The 17,294-nt window shown below is 41.2% G+C and overlaps 1 protein-coding gene across 5 annotated transcripts in view; it reads left to right on the top strand.

The window, feature by feature from the left end:
- DNMT3A (DNA methyltransferase 3 alpha) overlaps positions 1 to 17,294 on the top strand; it is a 119,530-nt gene that overhangs the window by 37,510 nt on the left and 64,726 nt on the right. For all 5 annotated transcript variants that reach the window (XM_087717391.1, XM_087717392.1, XM_087717390.1 and 2 more), the window contains exon 4: positions 10,587 to 10,845. In XM_087717391.1, coding sequence (XP_087573517.1) covers positions 10,587 to 10,845 — 259 coding nt within the window. The remainder of the gene's footprint in view (positions 1 to 10,586; positions 10,846 to 17,294) is intronic.

Raw genomic sequence — 17,294 nt, 5'->3', positions numbered from 1 at the left:
CAAGAAGTGTTATATCTTGTTTTTAAAGTTTAACTATTGGCTCATAGGAAGGCAGATTTAGAGATGAACTTCAGCTTGCCTGCATTTATTGAGTCACCATGAATCAATCTGTGCTTTCTGAAATGTATTTTAGTCCTTCCTCTATTCATCACCTACAGAATTGCACACATGGGAGTGATTCTCTTCCCTCTCAGTCAACATATGATTCATGTCTCTTCCCTATTTGAAAACGCCACTTTGGTCAGTATTAAAAGTCACCCCACCACATCCATCCTTATTTTTCCATAAACTCTAAAGTATCTACTGGGAAATTTCATTTCACACCTTGTGGTTAACTTCACACAACATGCCAAACCTGGCTTTACAAAGCAAGTTGCTCTGCTCATTTCAGCTGCTATGCCTAAACAAAATGATAGCGGTAGCAATGTCCAGATTCCTATAATACACTGAAACACAACAGGTAGCCGATTTTAGCTTACTACCTGAGTTGAAATTCTTGGTGCTTTTGTGATTCACAGTTCCTGGTTTATAAAATAAGAACAACAATAGCAAAATATTCTGGATTTTAAGGCCATCCACCATTAAAATTGAGCTTTGGTTTGGATGTTATCTGTGCTGCAGGGTAGTTTTGAAGTTCTTCTGGGGCCTGCGTGTTTTGGGGCTTGCGTGTTCGTTTCAGTTTCTGAGGAAGTGTGTCTTCGATACAGAGGGGGCAGGACAGGAAACTTGCATTGCTAGGAGCTGGCGTGGTGGCGTGCAGAACCTTTTCCTTCTGGCTGGAGGGAGAAACCCCAAGGGCTGCTGCCGGGTAAGATACACTGACAGTCTTCTTGAGCTTGTGGAGGTTTCATTCTCAGATTAAATAAGGCGCACTAGCAAGATTTTAAAAGATCACAAAGAAACAATGACCTTGCACCCACTCATTTGTCACTAGAGCAAGGCACAAGGTTTTATTAATATACAGCTTTCTTTTCGTTCAGGAGCTGCAGGTAGCAGATAAGCCTCTCTTCTCTTATTTTCCCTATGGCAAGACTGTGAGGGAGGTTGAATTAAAAGCATGACCGGCCCAAAGTGACAATAGCTGGTTGGCCTAGAATTCGGGACTGCCAGATTTTTCTCCATCACCTTAGTCTTCATTGATTCTCCTGGGCCCTGTGTAGTTGCATTGTGTTGGGAATAGGAAAATTTTTGGGCTCAGCTAGAGTAGCATCACAAAAAACCTAAGGCTACAAGCAGTTCTAGTGCAGCTGAGTGGAACAGGATTGGTGAAAAAAAATACTGCTTAATACTGTTAAGTAGTTATAAGGGCACAGGACGTGGAGCTGCCATCATGACTGTACAAGTTGCTTATGGATCATAGCCAGCTTCTTAGGTTTAGTTCCAGAACTGCCCCTCTGTTAGATCTAGGTGAAAACCTAATAGACCCATTTGGGCCTCCATGTGTGCCTAGCAATAATCAAACACGAGTCCATCTTCCCTATTGCTGTCCCTTCATTTGTGGATAAAAGTTGACTTGCATAGGCAAGGTCATATTCCTAGCCTTGGCAGGTATGTTGGTCTCACAATTGTATCACAGCCTGAATTAGAGTAGAAGGTAGACATCTGCAGCCTAGCTGTTACTCCTTGTTTTGATAAGTAGCAGTTATGCAGAGGTTTAGAAAGAAAGAGAGGAGAAGAGGAACATCTTTAAACATCACCTGTTCCTATCTGAAAGCCTTCCAAACTGATAGGTTTCATGGATTGATTTGAAGCAATGTTGAGCTATGTCCTCTGCCTCACCCTGTTCCCAGCCCCTCATCTTGTTCTCAGTCCTTGACAGAATGCATTCTAGTTTTTTGCACACAGTTTTGGCTCAAATTTAATGAAATCTGTTACTGGGTCAGATAATTAAGTTTGCCATTACCTTCCTCCCCCCCCCCCCCATTGGATGCCAGTCAGGGCACACCTCTTGCATGTGAATACAAGGTGGTAGTTTAAAAAAAAATCCTAGTTTCTGTGGGAGTAGTGTGATAGATAATCTTTGCTGCAATTCTTCAAGGAAGCCTTAGTGCTTGTTGATGTGAGCTTCAATTTATCCTAGATCACTACCAGTTGAAAGTGATGGGATTGGTAGAGTGCTGTTCTATTCTTCAGATATTGCCACTCAAGGCCCAGAGAGCCCAGTGTGAACGCATGAACTTGCTTGTTTGCTATTGTGAACACGAAATGCTGCACCGGGTATACAGTTGAAGTCCTTTATGACTGTGTGTCAGCTTCTTTCAGCATTGTTCCCCCTTCCTGTAAAAGGGGTAGGTGATATATAGATGGGAAGGGGAACAGTTGCTGACAGGCAATTTGCAGTGGTCATAATATCCAAAATCCTTTTGTGGTCTCTCCCTCTCCCTAAGCCACCATACTTGGGGCAAGGCCTGCATTTCTCTCTAGAAGAATATGCTTTTTTAGGCCTTAGTTTTACTTCTGTTTATCTCATTAGAATGATGGAGAGAGCAGGGGAAATTCCCTTGCAAGGTCTCTGTAAGCTGTGGTGAGTGGTGTTGTATAGATGCCAATAATAGGTGCATGTTGGGAATTTACCACCTCAGTCTCTACTACTTTGTCCACATGAATATGCTTAAACATCTGTGGTGCAATTATTGCTTCTTAATATTCAGACTTAGTGTTGCTTCTCCCTCCTCACAAAGGTAGGATAAGATTGCTAAAAACATTTTAACATAGCCTTAAGGTAGAACCTCAGAAAGGTGATTGAAGCTCACTGTGGCCTGATTATTTGGGATGTCTTGGATCGGGCCTGTCAAACTGGCGGCCCATGGGCTGGATGTGTCACGTGCAGGCCACGCCCACCCCGGCTCCACAAAGGCAAAAAATGTTGTGACACATCACGATACGTCACGTGACGCGATCGAGTTTGACACCTGATGAAATAGGCATGATTTTTGAAAATATTAGCTCAACCTCCTGTGTTGGACCCAGGTTTCTCCTGGTTAGCTAAGGTTTCCTTGGAGATGCCGTGTTGTCTGATCTTGACAGTGGTGAATTCATTCTTGAGAGAGGGGTGGTAGTTCCACCACTGCTTTAGAAGCATTTAGTTATCCCTCCCTCAAAAAGCCATTGCTCAAGGCATTGATTTGGGATAACTATCATTGCATAAGTGGTGGCTGTACAACAGATTCAGGAAATCCCATAGGAAGTAGATTATTTGGTTCCTTTTCAGTCCAGTTTCGGACCTAGACATGAGACTGGAACAGCATTAACTATATTTGTGGATAGTGGAAGAGGCTGGAGGTTGTGTATGCAGCCTGACTTTTAATCTGTCAGTGGTGTCTGATATCATCAATCATGGTATCCTTCTAGCCTGGTTCCAGGGATTAGGAGGTATATTTTTACACTGGTTCTTCTCCTTTCTCTGGGGCTGGTTCTGATCAGTTTTGTGTTGTGTTGTGTTGTGTTGTGGTGTGGTGTGGTGTGGTAGGAAGATCCTTCAGGGTTTCATGTTCTCCCCATTCCTGTTTATCATCTACAAGAAGCCATTGGATCAAATCATCTGATGTCATGGGTCAGATATCTTCAGTATCGTGATGATATGCAGTTTTACATCATCGCCCCAGGTTAAGTAATGCCGTAGAGGTTCTTTCTCTAGGGGGAGTTCTAGATGGGAAAGAACAGACTTCAGCTCAACCCTTGCAAGATTGAGTGTCTCTGGGTTTTGGATCCCATGGATCCAGGATCTTTTCATCTTTGGTTCTGGAGAGGGTTGCACCACTGTATAAGTTGAAGATCCTCCTGAACTCATAATTCCTATTCTAAAAGCAGCTGGCAAATGTGGCCAGGAGGAATTTTTTACAATTTTGTTTTGCGCACTACTTGCACCCTTTTGTGGACCAGAAAAAACTGCTTGCAATCACTTACGCTTCACCTCTCAAGTGGAGTAGTGCAACACACTTTACGTAGAACTACCCTTGAAGACCATCCAGACGCTGTGGCTGTCCAGAATGCAGCAACACGAGGGATTACAGGCACAGTTTGATACACCCATGTTATCCTTCTGCTCTGTAAAACAGTGCTGTCTCTTAATGTGCTCCCAGGTGGAATTCAAGGTGCTGATTGTCCCCTACAAAGCCCTTCATGTGATGGGACTGAGTTATTTGTAGGATTGCCTGTTGTTAATTGTTTCTATCCATCCTACTAGATCTGACAAGAAGGGCACATTCCAGGTCCCTTCAATTAAAGGCTATTAACTTTTGGGACTTTAGAAGCATGCCTTCAAGTGACTGCCCTCTGGAGCACCATAGCCCCTGAGATTAGATTGTCCCCACCTGAGCGGCCTTTTGTAAAGCTTTGAAGACCTTGATATGCATCAGGACCTGGGGGTATAGAGGATAGATGGCTCATTGAGAAGTCTTTATTGATTGTTTTGTCTGGGTTTTTCCTTGGTGATCATTGTAGTTTTTAAACTCTTTGTTAATATTGTTTTAATGCTTGTTAGCCACCCATCTTGCATTACCAAGATGGATGGCTGTATACATTGATCAGATGGATGGATGGATAATAGAATGTAAAGTTGGAGATTATTATGGTATCTCTGAAGGCACAGATTGTTTTCTTTACTCTCAAATGATAACAGTTTGTGAGCATGTTGTGAAACTCCTCTTTCTTGTATCAGGAAAAATGGTAACAGCCATGCCAAAACGTTTGTCTATTGAACTGCCTCTGTTTTGTCTGCAGAACTGTGCAGATGGGCAGATATTACTTAATGAGCTCACTGGTTAACAGTTGTTAAGAGTTTATCACCCTTTATATTGTTAGAACATGGGCGAAATAACTGTTAGCCAAGGAACCTCTTTCGGTGTTTGTAATGGGTTGTGTTGTCTTGGAGAGGATATGTTGCATATCCTAGACATCTCCTTCCCATTACACTAAATTTAAGATAACAATTGTGGTTGAACAACGGGGAAAGGAAATGAGGGCAAGGCAGCTTCAAAAGCATGGAAGTTATTCGAAGATACTGGAAGCCTGCCCAAAAGACAAAGAAGAGCATTTTCTTACACAGTCATAGAATTGTAGAATGTGGGACTTTCCCCACTTGTTCCATAGTGTGAGCAAGTCCCAGTAACTTCTTTTTTCCTACTGTCTGTTCATGAAGTTGCATTCCTTTCATCTTTAACCCGAGGCAGCTTAAAATTGGTTCTTTTGATTTTTAAGGTGCAGTGTTCTTCTTTAAGCAGGCATCAAGCTATGGCAGTTTTGCCTTGGTTGTTATCTAAGGTATTTTACTAGCCATTTAATCAGTATCACAGAGAAATAACACCTAGGGTTGAGATCAGTTTGGTTTGCCCACTTCAGTGTGTTTTCTGCCTCTGGCACCTAAGCACTATCTTCTAGGACATTTCTGCATTGGGAAATGGGAGAAGCCCCCTGCATCCATTAAATTGTTGAGCTGATCCCCAGCACAAAGGCTTAGATCAGCCTAAAGGACCACTAGAACAGTGGTATCATAAGATGGCTTTGAGAAAGAGCTCTTGGAAAGGGGTGAATTACACATTGAGCCTAACTCCAATCTCTATAGAAATCCAAATGAAAGCATTCCTAAAAAAAATGACGTTCCAGTCTCTCCAATCAATGGATGCTCACACCTCTGTACGGAACTGTCTCCACCATTGAATTGCTTTTATAATTAGGAAGTTTTCTGTACTAGGCAACAACAATCTGCCTTCCTCTTGTAATTGAAGATAATTATTCCATGCTCTGCACTTTGTGCTAATATCCTTTATGATACTCTTTAAGGCACTTAAATGTGGTCATTTTCCACAGCAGATCTATCCTCAGCAATTGTTTCATAAGGCTAAGCATACTTGCTTCTAGGGATTTATAAAGCTTTCTGTGCAAAACCCATTCCATTCATTAAACTGCTGGTTTTGGAAGGACCACGCCCAGACCAAAATGCTCATGTTTTCAGCCTGGATATACATATGAAATATAATGGGATTGTTTGTCCTGGATATGAATCAGAATATTGTTTCTTGAGTGGTGGAGGTAATGAGAAAAATCTAAAGACATTGTCAATGCTCAAAGGGTGCTGGGATTATTGGTTGTGGCAATTCTGGTGTGAAAGGGAAGAGGGCAAATTGGGGAGCGGGCAATGGGATATATCATACTGGGAAGGAAAGTTGTTGGTAAAATTGGTGCCATATGCAATAATAGTAGCTGCTGAGGGGAAGAAGACAAAATGGAGATGCTACATTGCAGCACCTGTTCTACCTGCCCCCAAAAATTACTCAGGGATCTTTGGTGGAAACAAATCTGGAACAGAAGAGCAAGTATACTTGATTTCATTTCTTCCAAACTGTCTCTGATTTTACTGATGCATCTAAAAATCAATTATCAGGCTTCGTATTAGATAAGCATTTTTTAAAATCTTTGTTCTTCACACCCATGCAGACTCAAGAAGGTTAGATAAGTAAGTATAAGTGTAATCTTTATTGTCATTGTACTTAAATTGGTTAAGTAAGATAAGTAAATTAGTTGCCGAAAATTAGAGAGTCATACATACAAGAGGTTCTCAGTCTAATTTAGGAATCCTGCCCAATGTATATGTTACTGAATGTATGTACAGGTGCATGTATATACACGTTTGTTCCTTTGAGTCAGTTTTGACTCTGGCAACTCCACGGAAGAATCCATGAAGTTTTCTTGGCAACTTTTGAGATTCGCTTCTTGGGTCTTTTCCCATTTTTTTTCAGTCAGTGGAAATGTAGCTGTTCATTTACTAACCTTGAAGCATTTTGCCATCTGTCCCTTTCTGCCTCACCATGTCACCTTTCACGTATCTTTTCAATCAGTTAAGAGTCTCTCATCCTACACTAATGGATTTTATTTCTTTTTTCCCTATTTGAATAACATAGTAGGTGTGAGCTTAAATTGACTCCATAGGATGGTTGAGGACAGGAAGGCTGGAGGATTGTTGTCCATGGGGTGGCAATGGGTCGGACATGACTTCACAACTAACAACAACAACAACAACAATATTTATTTCTGTTAAATTTCATCATTATTTTCAGTCACCCTCCCTGACATAACACATTTTTGAATTATGTTTGTGTTCAAGAGTATTACCTCTATCCTAGCCATATCTGTGTCATCTGCAGATTTGATAAACATTCTCTCTACCTCTTTATTCAAGATTAATGTGCATGTTGAAGATTACAAGTTTGAGGATCAAACACTATTGCACCCATTTGACACCTCTTTCCAGTGTGATGAAAAATGACTTGGACCTCTTTGAGTATGGTTTTCATGCCTACTGGGGAATCACCAAATAGCTATGCCATCCAGCTCATACTAGCTTGCAGATCAGAAAGTCATGGAATATTTTGTGACACGCTTTGCTGAAATTACACTATCTCTACAGCATTGCCATGATCTCCTAAGGAAGTTATCTAGTCAAGAAAGGACAAGGTTAATCTGGACAAATCCATGCTAACATTCTGTGATCATCACATTGTTTTCAGGGTACTTAAATCAAATTGCACTAGAATTTTCTTGGGAATTGATATCACAGATGTTTCTTAATTGGGGTTCTATCTAACACGTTGGACTTTGCTCTTCACTATTGTTAGGTGGGGGGCATATCCTCTTTGAAAGGACAGAGTCAAAATAAAAATCGTAGTAGTTCCGCTTTATTACTCTTTAACAAAAGGATATCTAATGAGCTGCGGTGGCGCAGTGCAGTACTGCAAGCTACTTCTGCTGATCACTGGCTGTCAGCAGTTTGGCAGATCGAATCTCACCAGGCTCAAGGTTGACTCAACCTTCCATCCTTCCGAGATTGGTAAAAGGAGGACCCAGATTGTTGGGGCTAATAGGCTGACTCTGTAAACTGCTTAGAGAGGGCTGTAAAACACTATGAAGTGGTATATACATCTAAGTGCTATTGCTAAAGGAATGCCATATAAAGGAGTCTGTTTCTTCTGTTATCTTAGAATTAGAGGATAAAACCAGAACCAATGGATTGAAACAAATGAATAATAGATTGTTAGCCCTCCTGGGTAAACCAGACAAGAAACATGACTACATGAACTAAATCTTCTTTGTAGTAAGGCTACATTAACAAAATCTTGCAAAACTGAAGGTACAACTTGTTATCACTCTTTTAACTATCTAATCAATTAAGGTGGACCCTTCTGACCATTAAGCAATTGTGAGATCCTCTCTCTCTTGCCTGATCAGTTCCTCTGCCCAGAAAGTCATTCTATTACATACTTTCAGGTTAGATATTAGGAAAAACTTCCTGACTGTGAGAAATATCAACCATTTGACACATGTCATGATGTCTTCCCCTTCGCTGGTGGTATTCAATAAGTGAATGGCTAGCCCTGTATCCCAAAATATTAAGCAAAGGGTTAGACTAGATGAATGTACCTTCTAATTCATAGAATCCTATTTTAATTCTTATCTAGTGGTTAAGGCATTAGGCAAGAAACCAGGGGGCCATGACTCTAACCCTAACCTTTATAGGGTTTTTGTTGTGGGTAAACAGGTGGAAGAAGGAGTATTAGCTGTGTACCGATTTGAAATAAAGGTGGATTTAAATATTGCCATTTCTGCCAAGATTATCTAATAGAGTAGCCATATATATTCCTTCATCTCCGGAAGCCTAATAGCTTAGCAGTTACCCAGTGAATGGGAAGAAGCAACAGAAGGCCTCAAGGAAGGCATTGGGGCTGATGCAGAATGACAGTGTGCAAGTGATGTTTGTGCATGATGAATCCGTGACTAGCAGCAGGAAAATGTGATTCTGAGATATTCAGAATCATTTGGCCTCAGCAAAGATGATTGAGAGAAGGCAGCAGCCCATGGAGCTGTTGGAGAAATAAGTGCCGTATAAGTGGGGAATCCCATTTGGCTCGTGACACCAAGCAACTACTTCAGTAACACCAAACGGCTCATTTCCTCATAAGATCTAGTTTAGATTCAAAGGAAAACAAATTTAAGAGGAAAAAACCCCCAAATGGTTAGTGATAAAAAGAGTTGTCAAAGCATCCTTTAAGAATAACACTTCTTAACATGTCCATTTCCTTTCTTTTTTCCAATGGTCATGTTCAAATAGGAAGCAATGCTTCCAAATCCTTGTTCCTCTCTTAATTTCAATGGATCTGGACTGAATTCTTCCTTCCATAATAATGCAAGAACTACCGTACTTCTTGTTTTTGCCCATTAAACTGGGCCTATTCGGTTTAAAGACTGCTGAGACCTCTTACTTCTAAGCCATGAAGTTTTTTTGCAGTGTTTCAGAACCAATGGCAATAACAGAGGAAAAGTCCTTAAGTTTTATCCCTCGCTTATTAATTTACGAAATGTGGGCATTCCTCGTCATTATTCTCTATTAAGATAAACAAGCATAAACATTCATTTTTAAAAGAAAGATTTGGCAGCGGTTGCTGAAAGGAAATCTCTGTACAGGTGGTCCTTAACTTACGGCCACAACTGAGCCCAGAATTTATGTTGTTAAGCAAGACATGTTAAGTGAATTTTGCCCCATTTTACAACTTTTCTTGTCGCCATTGCTAAGTGGATCACGGCAGTTGTTAAATGAGTAACACGGTTGTTAAGTGAATCTAGCTTACCCATTGACCTTGGTTCTCAGAAGGTCGTAAAAGGTGATCACATGACACCAGGACACTGGAAGTGCCATAATCTGAACAAGTTGCCAAGCATCTGAATTTGTGAAGCATGCTTGTGGGGATGCTGCAAAGGTCGTAAGGGTGAAAAATGGTCACTTTTTTTCAGTGCCATTGTAACTTCAAACATCCAATAAATGAACTGTTGTAAGTCGGGGACTGCCTGTACTTTAAAATCCCCAAACACACAAAGCGTACAGTAGATAATATCATCATCCAACTTCACTTTTGTGGCTTTGTTTTTCTGAACTGTTTTTAAAAGCGAGCCCTATGCAAGAGCTTAAAAGGGAAATTATCAATGCATGGGATCAAAGCACCTCAAGTTACATAGGGTTGTAGATAATGTATCAGTAAGATTTGATAAAAAGTGATTAAAAAATACTCTTTCTACTTATTTTAACCCATGGGAAATCTTTATTCGCCTCAAATGTAATTCAAAATGCACCTTGTTTCCATTTATCAATGCAAATTATTTATTGGCAGCACTTTACAGATTATTGCAACTTGCTTACATTTAATCCTTAATGTAATTGCCATATAAATATGCTGTCTCTTTTTCCTGCATTTCTTTCCCTCAGATCTCACAGCTAACAGTATTTTTTCCCCCTTATTCTCTTTACATTGTGTGAGTTTATTTGACAACTCAGGATAACATTCCATGCAATTAATGATGGGGGTTTGATCTGCAAAAGCATATGCTACAGTTTGTTACTCTTTGTGGGGCAAGAAGATTTGTTCTTGTTTAGATGTGAAGCAAATGTTTTCTCATTAGACAGCAGGACTTCCTTCACAGGTATCTGTCAAGGTTTGCCTTAGTTGGGATTTATAGAAGTTTGATAGCTTCCTTTGTCCTGTTGTGGTCTTCAACTATTGTTCACACCTTTTTTCTTTCCTGCTTTTGTCCTTTTGCAGGCGGAGACCAGTGAAATCCCCAAAGACACAGCTTCAGCACCCAAGTGCCCCCCTCCTACCCACAACACCAGCCCTATGGAGCAAGTGCCCAATGGAGATGCTGAGATGGGAGCTTCTGAGAATTGCACTCTCACCGATCTGAAGGGCAGGCAGCGAAGCGAAAACGAACCCAGTGGCCCGCCAGAAGGAGAGATGGGAAGGGCCCTGGAAAATGGGCGCTGCACTCCCAAGGACAGTCCTGATCCACCTGCTAGTGAAGGTGAACAGACAGGGTCAGATCAGCCTCTTGTAGCCTAAGCAAGAAAGAGTTTAAGACAGGGGTGTCAAACGTGGTTTCATTGAGGGCCGCATCACGGTTGTGTTTGAGCTGGGGGCATGTGGCGTCTGTGGTGACTCAAGTGCTCTGCCAGTGAAAACGGGCTCCAGCGCTCCATTTTCAGCTGTGATGATCTCCTGCCGCCCTCTGCCAGTGAAATCAGAGCTGGGGGAGGGGGGCACATGCAGATCTAAGCACCCCACTCGCAAATCTAAGCACCCGTGGGCTGGATCCGGCCCCCGGCCTTTGAGTTTGACACCTCTGGTTTTAAGGTATCAAGGATAACTAAGGAACAGGTAGTCCTCATCCTACGACCACATTGATCCCAATGTGTTTATGTTGCTAAATGAGAAATTTGCTAAGTGAGTTTTGCCCCATTTTACGACTTTCCTTGCCACATTTCTGAAGTGAATCACTGCAGTTGTTAAATTGTAAAGTGAATCTGGTTTCCTCGTTGACTTTGCTTGTCAGAAGGTTGCAAAATAGCAATAGCAATAGCAATAGCAGTAGACTTATATACCGCTTCATAGGCCTTTCAGGCCTCTCTAAGCGGTTTACAGAGAGTCAGCATATTGCCCCCAACAATCTGGGTCCTCATTTTACCCACCTCGGAAGGATGGAAGGCTGAGTCAACCCTGAGCCGGTGAGATTTGAACCGCTGACCTGCTGATCTAGCAGTAGCCTGCAGTGCTGCATTTAACCACTGTGCCACCTTGGCTGACCCAGGGACATGGCCACCGTCATAAATGTGAATCAGTAGCCAAGCATCTGAATTTCAGTCATGTGTCCATGAGGATGCTGCAGCGGTCATAAGTGTGAAAAATGGTCATGTCACTTTTCCAGTGCCGTTGTAACTTTGAACGGTCACTAAGCGAATTGTTGTAAGTCGAGGACTATCTGAATAGGATTAGTCAAACTCTCACATCCTAGAAACTAAGTGAACAGTGCAGAAGAGGTTTAGGTGAGGCTATCTGTGGCAAAGAAAGAAATGAAATAGACCTGGAGTCTTGTAGATGTGAAGAGTCCTTGGGGATCTCTGAGCTTGGTTGTTTGTGTGCAGACTAGCGCACTGATAATGTTACCTAGACTGGTAATAAAATGTTGACAAGCAAACAGCCAAACTCAGAAACCACCAAGGACAGTTCTACATATATTCTCTTTTCTTGTAGATATGTCACAGAACTATAGCTTGACAATATTCACATAAACTTAAAGCTGGGGAGCATTTTTGTTGTATTTTGTATCTTTTTCTGTCAGTGGTCAAGGATCTGCAACTTGCACAAGACCTTTCCTGCTAGCAGTATTGACTGATAAGGTCTTGTGAAATCACCAAGAAGCCCCCAAAACAATTGTGCAATGTAAAAAGATGTTGCTTTCTTTCTTAAAATAAGGTCAACTATGTGTGGAGCTTTTTAAAAAAAAGATAAAGGGAGGCACGCAGTTGCCTTGAAGCAAGAAAAGGGCGAGACTGATTCCTGAGCCAATGTCTGATGTGCAGATATTTACAGGTGTCATTTAAATTAGGCAGCCAGGTTTATCCTATGCAAAAGAGATTAAATATGAATGCTTGAATTCTTTCTTGCTTAACTCTTCAGGCCAAAAAAGTAGGTCTGACTCAGACATTCTTATAGGAATCAAAGAGTTTTTCTCTTTGTCTGTGATCTCCATTGAAATAAATGCAGGATTGAGTACTGGATTGCCAGTGAGAACCCAAACCAATATTTCTCCTCCTGCTGATGGTGTGTCATCCAAGAGCTTCTCTGTCCCATCCTATAGGTTCTCTTGAAAACCCTGTTTCCCTAGCAGAGGTTTCCAATCTAGGTTGCTTCTCTCTTCGATTAGCTTCCAATTGATTATATTTGTTGCAGAGGAACTTAGGAAGAATAAATGGGGGCAAGACAATGAAGGAGTAGAAGCACAGGGAAATAAAAAGCAGAGAAAAAAACTCCATTGGTCCTGGCAGTGGTGTAGGGAAAATTGTGAAAAGGGGAGTTGTCCCAACAAAAGGAAATAAAAAGCAGACAAAAGTGGGTTTGGAGGTTGTTAGTGGCATAAGGAAAATTGAAGTAGGAGATTATGCCCCAACAAAGAGAAATATAAAATATTCTTTTGACCTGGGGAAAATTAAAGAGAGTGGATGTGTCAAAATAAAGAAAAGTCAGGAACAGAGAAGTGGGACAAAAGACTTACTAGGAAAAAATCAGATAATTAGAAACTATTATAGGGGGAAAATATAGTTAAGATAAGAGCTTTATTCCTAAACTATGACAATAAAATGGAGTTGCTAACTGGTTGAATATGATAATGGAAAGATAGCTAAATAAAGATTAAAATATATGGAATATGGATAAATATGAAACTGATATGGGGAGGTGTTAAAGCAGAGGTTTGTTATCCAACTTTTTAACATGATAATTAAATTGAGTTGCAAACTGATTGAATATGACAATATAAGGACATCTAAGCATGGGTCAAAATATGTTTACTGCTCGTTATTTTATAGAATAGATTTAAGAGAAGTCCATCTCTTCTTTTATACCTCTTAATAAATCCCAAATCCGTCCTTGAAGAGGCCAGCCCACTTTTTCTCAAGGTGAGGCTACCTGCTAAACAAATCTTGTCTTCTTCTCTCCACTATTCTTCAAACTTTCTAAGAGAATTTGCTTTGTCTTTCCAGTCTGTTTTTTATTGCCTCCCCACTCTTTTCTGGGTGAGGCTGCCCCCAAAATCCAAGGGACGGCCTTTGTGGAGTGGATGAGAGTGGCGAATTCCATGTTCCCAGGGAGCTTACGTTTCCTGCTGGCAGGAGGCCTGTAAAGGGGAGGGGTCTTCTTGACTGCTGCCCTGCCAAGAGCGTTTGTTGGGAAGGGGCCTCCTTCAAGCTGAGCCTTTGCCAAATGCAAACTCTGAAAGCAGAGGATCCCAAAGGGGGAGAATGCGAGTGGCAGGTCAGAACTACCCAATGATCCCAGAGTTGTTTTGGGGTGTGCCTTCAGAATGGCTTTCTCCCCTAAAATATTGAGCTCTAGGAAATGAGCCCCAGGCATCCCAGAGTATTAAAAAAATGTGATAAGAAAAGGGAGAGGACTTTCAAAGGATGGGGGAGGGGAGAGGATGGGAGGCACTTTGATGGAATAAAGGATAGCTGTTTGTAAGTTGTGAAACGTTGATGCTGTTAAGATATTTAAAGACAAGGCAAAGCTAAAATGACCAAGGGCAGTGAATGTATTGTATTACAATAAGACAAAAATAACCTAATGTCTAGTTTTAAAAATAAGAAAAAATGAACAACAACAGTCTTTTATACACACGAATATTTTAGACATAGGAAAAATAATAAAGCAGGACCGTAGAGTATGGTCAAGGCATTTTGCCAATTGGCTTATTGGCTGCTTATATGTCATCTCGGCAGTGCTTGGCTTGGCTGCATTGCTTAGTCTCTAGAAACTCTTAAGCTCTTGGTGCAATGTTGTTTTATCTGAATAAAGTGAGATTCTCTATGTGGAGCTTGCTGGCCCAAACAGGGTAGACATGCCGAAGTTGTGGTTGGAATGCAGCTTTATTAATTAAAGTAGTTTTTGCATTACTTTGAAAGTGAGACATCTCAAAGCGGAGTAAAATAAAGTAAAATAGCATTTAAAATGCAGATGTAATAATTCAAAAGCCCAACAAGCTCTTTATTTAAAACTTTAAAAAGAGAGAAGGGACCTCATCACAATCCCCAGTTAACGTGCTAACACTGAAATTCCATCAATTAAAAATAAAGTGTAGCCCCATAGCACAGGACCAGAAAAGTATCTGATTCTGGAATCTTAAGAAATTCACATCTGGTGGACATCACAAATTTCCATCCAGATTCAATCTTGATTTCCAGATAATAAAACCATAGAGTTGGAAGGAAGCATTAAGTCTTTGCCATCCCTTTGTTTCACCTGCATCTTTTATGCAGTTTTGAATAAGCTATGTGCTTTCTTTGCTCCATGGCTTTTTCTTCCCTTTCTGAGGCCCCTCAAGTCTGCTTTCCATTCGGTCCCTTCCTCCCCATAGCCAAAATAGAAACTTGGATGCTGTGGGTTCCCCTCGCACATATGTGCTAGTCGTTCCCGACTCTAGGGAGCGGTGCTCATCTCCATTTCAAAGCCGAAGAGCCAGCGCTGTCTGAAGATGTCCCCGTGGTCATGTGGCCAACATGACTAAACTCCGAAGGCTCACGAAGCGCTGTTACCTTCCCACCAAAGGTGGTTCCTATTTTTCTACTTGCATTTTTACATGCTTTCGAACTGCTAAATTGGCAGAAGCTCGGACAAGTAACGAGAGCTCACTCCATTAGGCAGCGCTAGGGAGAACTGCTGACCTTTCTGATCGACAAGCTCAGTGTCTTAGCCACTGAGCCTCTGCGTCTGTTTTGTGTGTGGCTATACAAGGGATCACAATCTTTCATTTAGCGACCATTCAAAATTACAACTGCTGTAACAACCTGTTGTGGGATGATCTCTTCTCTCAGTTTCAGTTTCTTTCAGTGTTCAGTTTCTAACCACATCATTGATTGATCTTTTCAGCTCTGTTTTTCTCTTTTCCTTCTGCCTATCTGGTTGCTTTTCAAAATGCCTACAAGGTTTTATAGCAATAGCAATAGCAGATTTTTATATACCGCTTCATAGGGCTTTCAGCCCTCTCTAAGCGGTTTACAGAGTCAGCATATTGCCCCCAACAACAATCCGGGTCCTCATTTTACCCACCTCGGAAGGATGGAAGGCTGAGTCAACCCTGAGCCGGTGAGATTTGAACCGCTGAACTGCTGATCTAGCAGTCAGCTGAAGTGGCCTGCAGTACTGCACTCTACCCACTGCGCCACCTCGGTTTATAGTTTTATTTATAGTTTTCATTGCCTACTTTAGTTACTATGATCTATTTAGTTGCAATGTGATTATTACTATTTTCTTTCTTTTTTAATCTATATACTACCTAACAAGTCTCATCAGGTGGTGGAACCAAGATTATCTTGTTTGGGCTAAGAAATTAAATAGGCTTGGATGTCTTTAGTATTTGGATAAGATAATTTCTGGATATCACAGTTGTAGGCTAAAGTACAGAGTAAAAAAAAAAACTCAAAAAGCAATGGCGGTCTCCTTTCACACTGTTCCCATGGAAACTGTGAAATCATTAGGCTTCAGCCTGGACTTTAAGAAGACTTTACCTTGACTTTATTGCCCAATGACTAAAATTGCAAATTACCTTATTCTCATAATGTAATACAATAAACTTGAATTAAACTCTTTAAAACACTACTGCAGAATGAAAGCTCACAACCTGGAAAAATATAAAAAAGAACAAGCACAGGTTTCAACCAGGAGTTGGCTCTAGCCGGTGTTACTACCTGCTTGCTTGGGCACACGTGCATGCAAGTTCAATGGAAATTGTTCTGCACATGCGCTGAACTCAAAAAAAAGATGGCGGCGACCGGACAACTGGTTCGGGGGCGTGGCCAGCTTGGGTCACTGCCGGTTCTGCGACCCAGGCCAGGATACCACTACTGGTTCAGCCAAACTGTGCCAAACTGGTAGGAGCCCACCTCTGGTTTCAACATAAAAAGACTTGAAAACTTGTGGGACAGAGAATCTTTAGTGAGGTGGAAGACAGCCAAGTGGGAATGTCTTCTTTGGAAGATATTCCAGAGCAGAAGCATATCTACTCAAATAGCATCCTACTTTTCCAGGAAGAAGAGAGTGGAGAGGTGGAAGGACAAAGGAAAACAGTATATGTAGAAAAGAAAGATCAATATCTTTCTAATTTCAAAATTATAATCTAGTTTAGCATTCTGTAGCCGCTACGCAAGAATGGGGAATGTTTTCTTAATTGGCTTTGCACAGTTTGCTTTCCATACTATCCTTAATTGTTCCAATAGCAATATATATTCCTGCAAGTATGAAGAAAATATTTTTCCTGAAATATTATGCACAGTGCTTAAGGCTCACTTATTAACACACACATAGCCAGAACAGGCTCAGCATACAAATCAAGGCTATTCTTAAAGCCCCAGAAGCTCAGAAGGCCCTGATTCTCCCTTGCTTTGGTGGTCATATAAACTAGCCACACAGTAACATTTTTAAATAGAGTAAGAACTGTTTCATACTACCTGGCTACCATCTTACATTACCCCAGACTCTTTATGCCCGAGAAACAGAAATTGACCATCAGGCTATCAGGGGAAATTCATCACCAGACTTTCCTGAGAGAGCTAGCTTGGTGTAGTAGTTAAGGTGCTGGACCTTGGAAACTCCCAGTTCTAGTTGTTTCTTCAACATGAAAGCTGGCTGGGTGATTTGTCTACTTGCTTAGATTCAAAGAGACAGGAGAACTATGTGCATCACATTGAGCTGTAAAAAAAAAAG

This window comes from Thamnophis sirtalis, unplaced genomic scaffold, assembly GCF_051295495.1.
Source record: "Thamnophis sirtalis isolate CommonGarterSnake01/CBP01778 unplaced genomic scaffold, rThaSir2_p1.2 scaffold_6, whole genome shotgun sequence".
NCBI lineage: Eukaryota > Metazoa > Chordata > Lepidosauria > Squamata > Natricidae > Thamnophis > Thamnophis sirtalis.
Note: the sequence above shows the minus strand (reverse complement) of the source record. Positions and strands in the feature narration are given on the sequence as shown.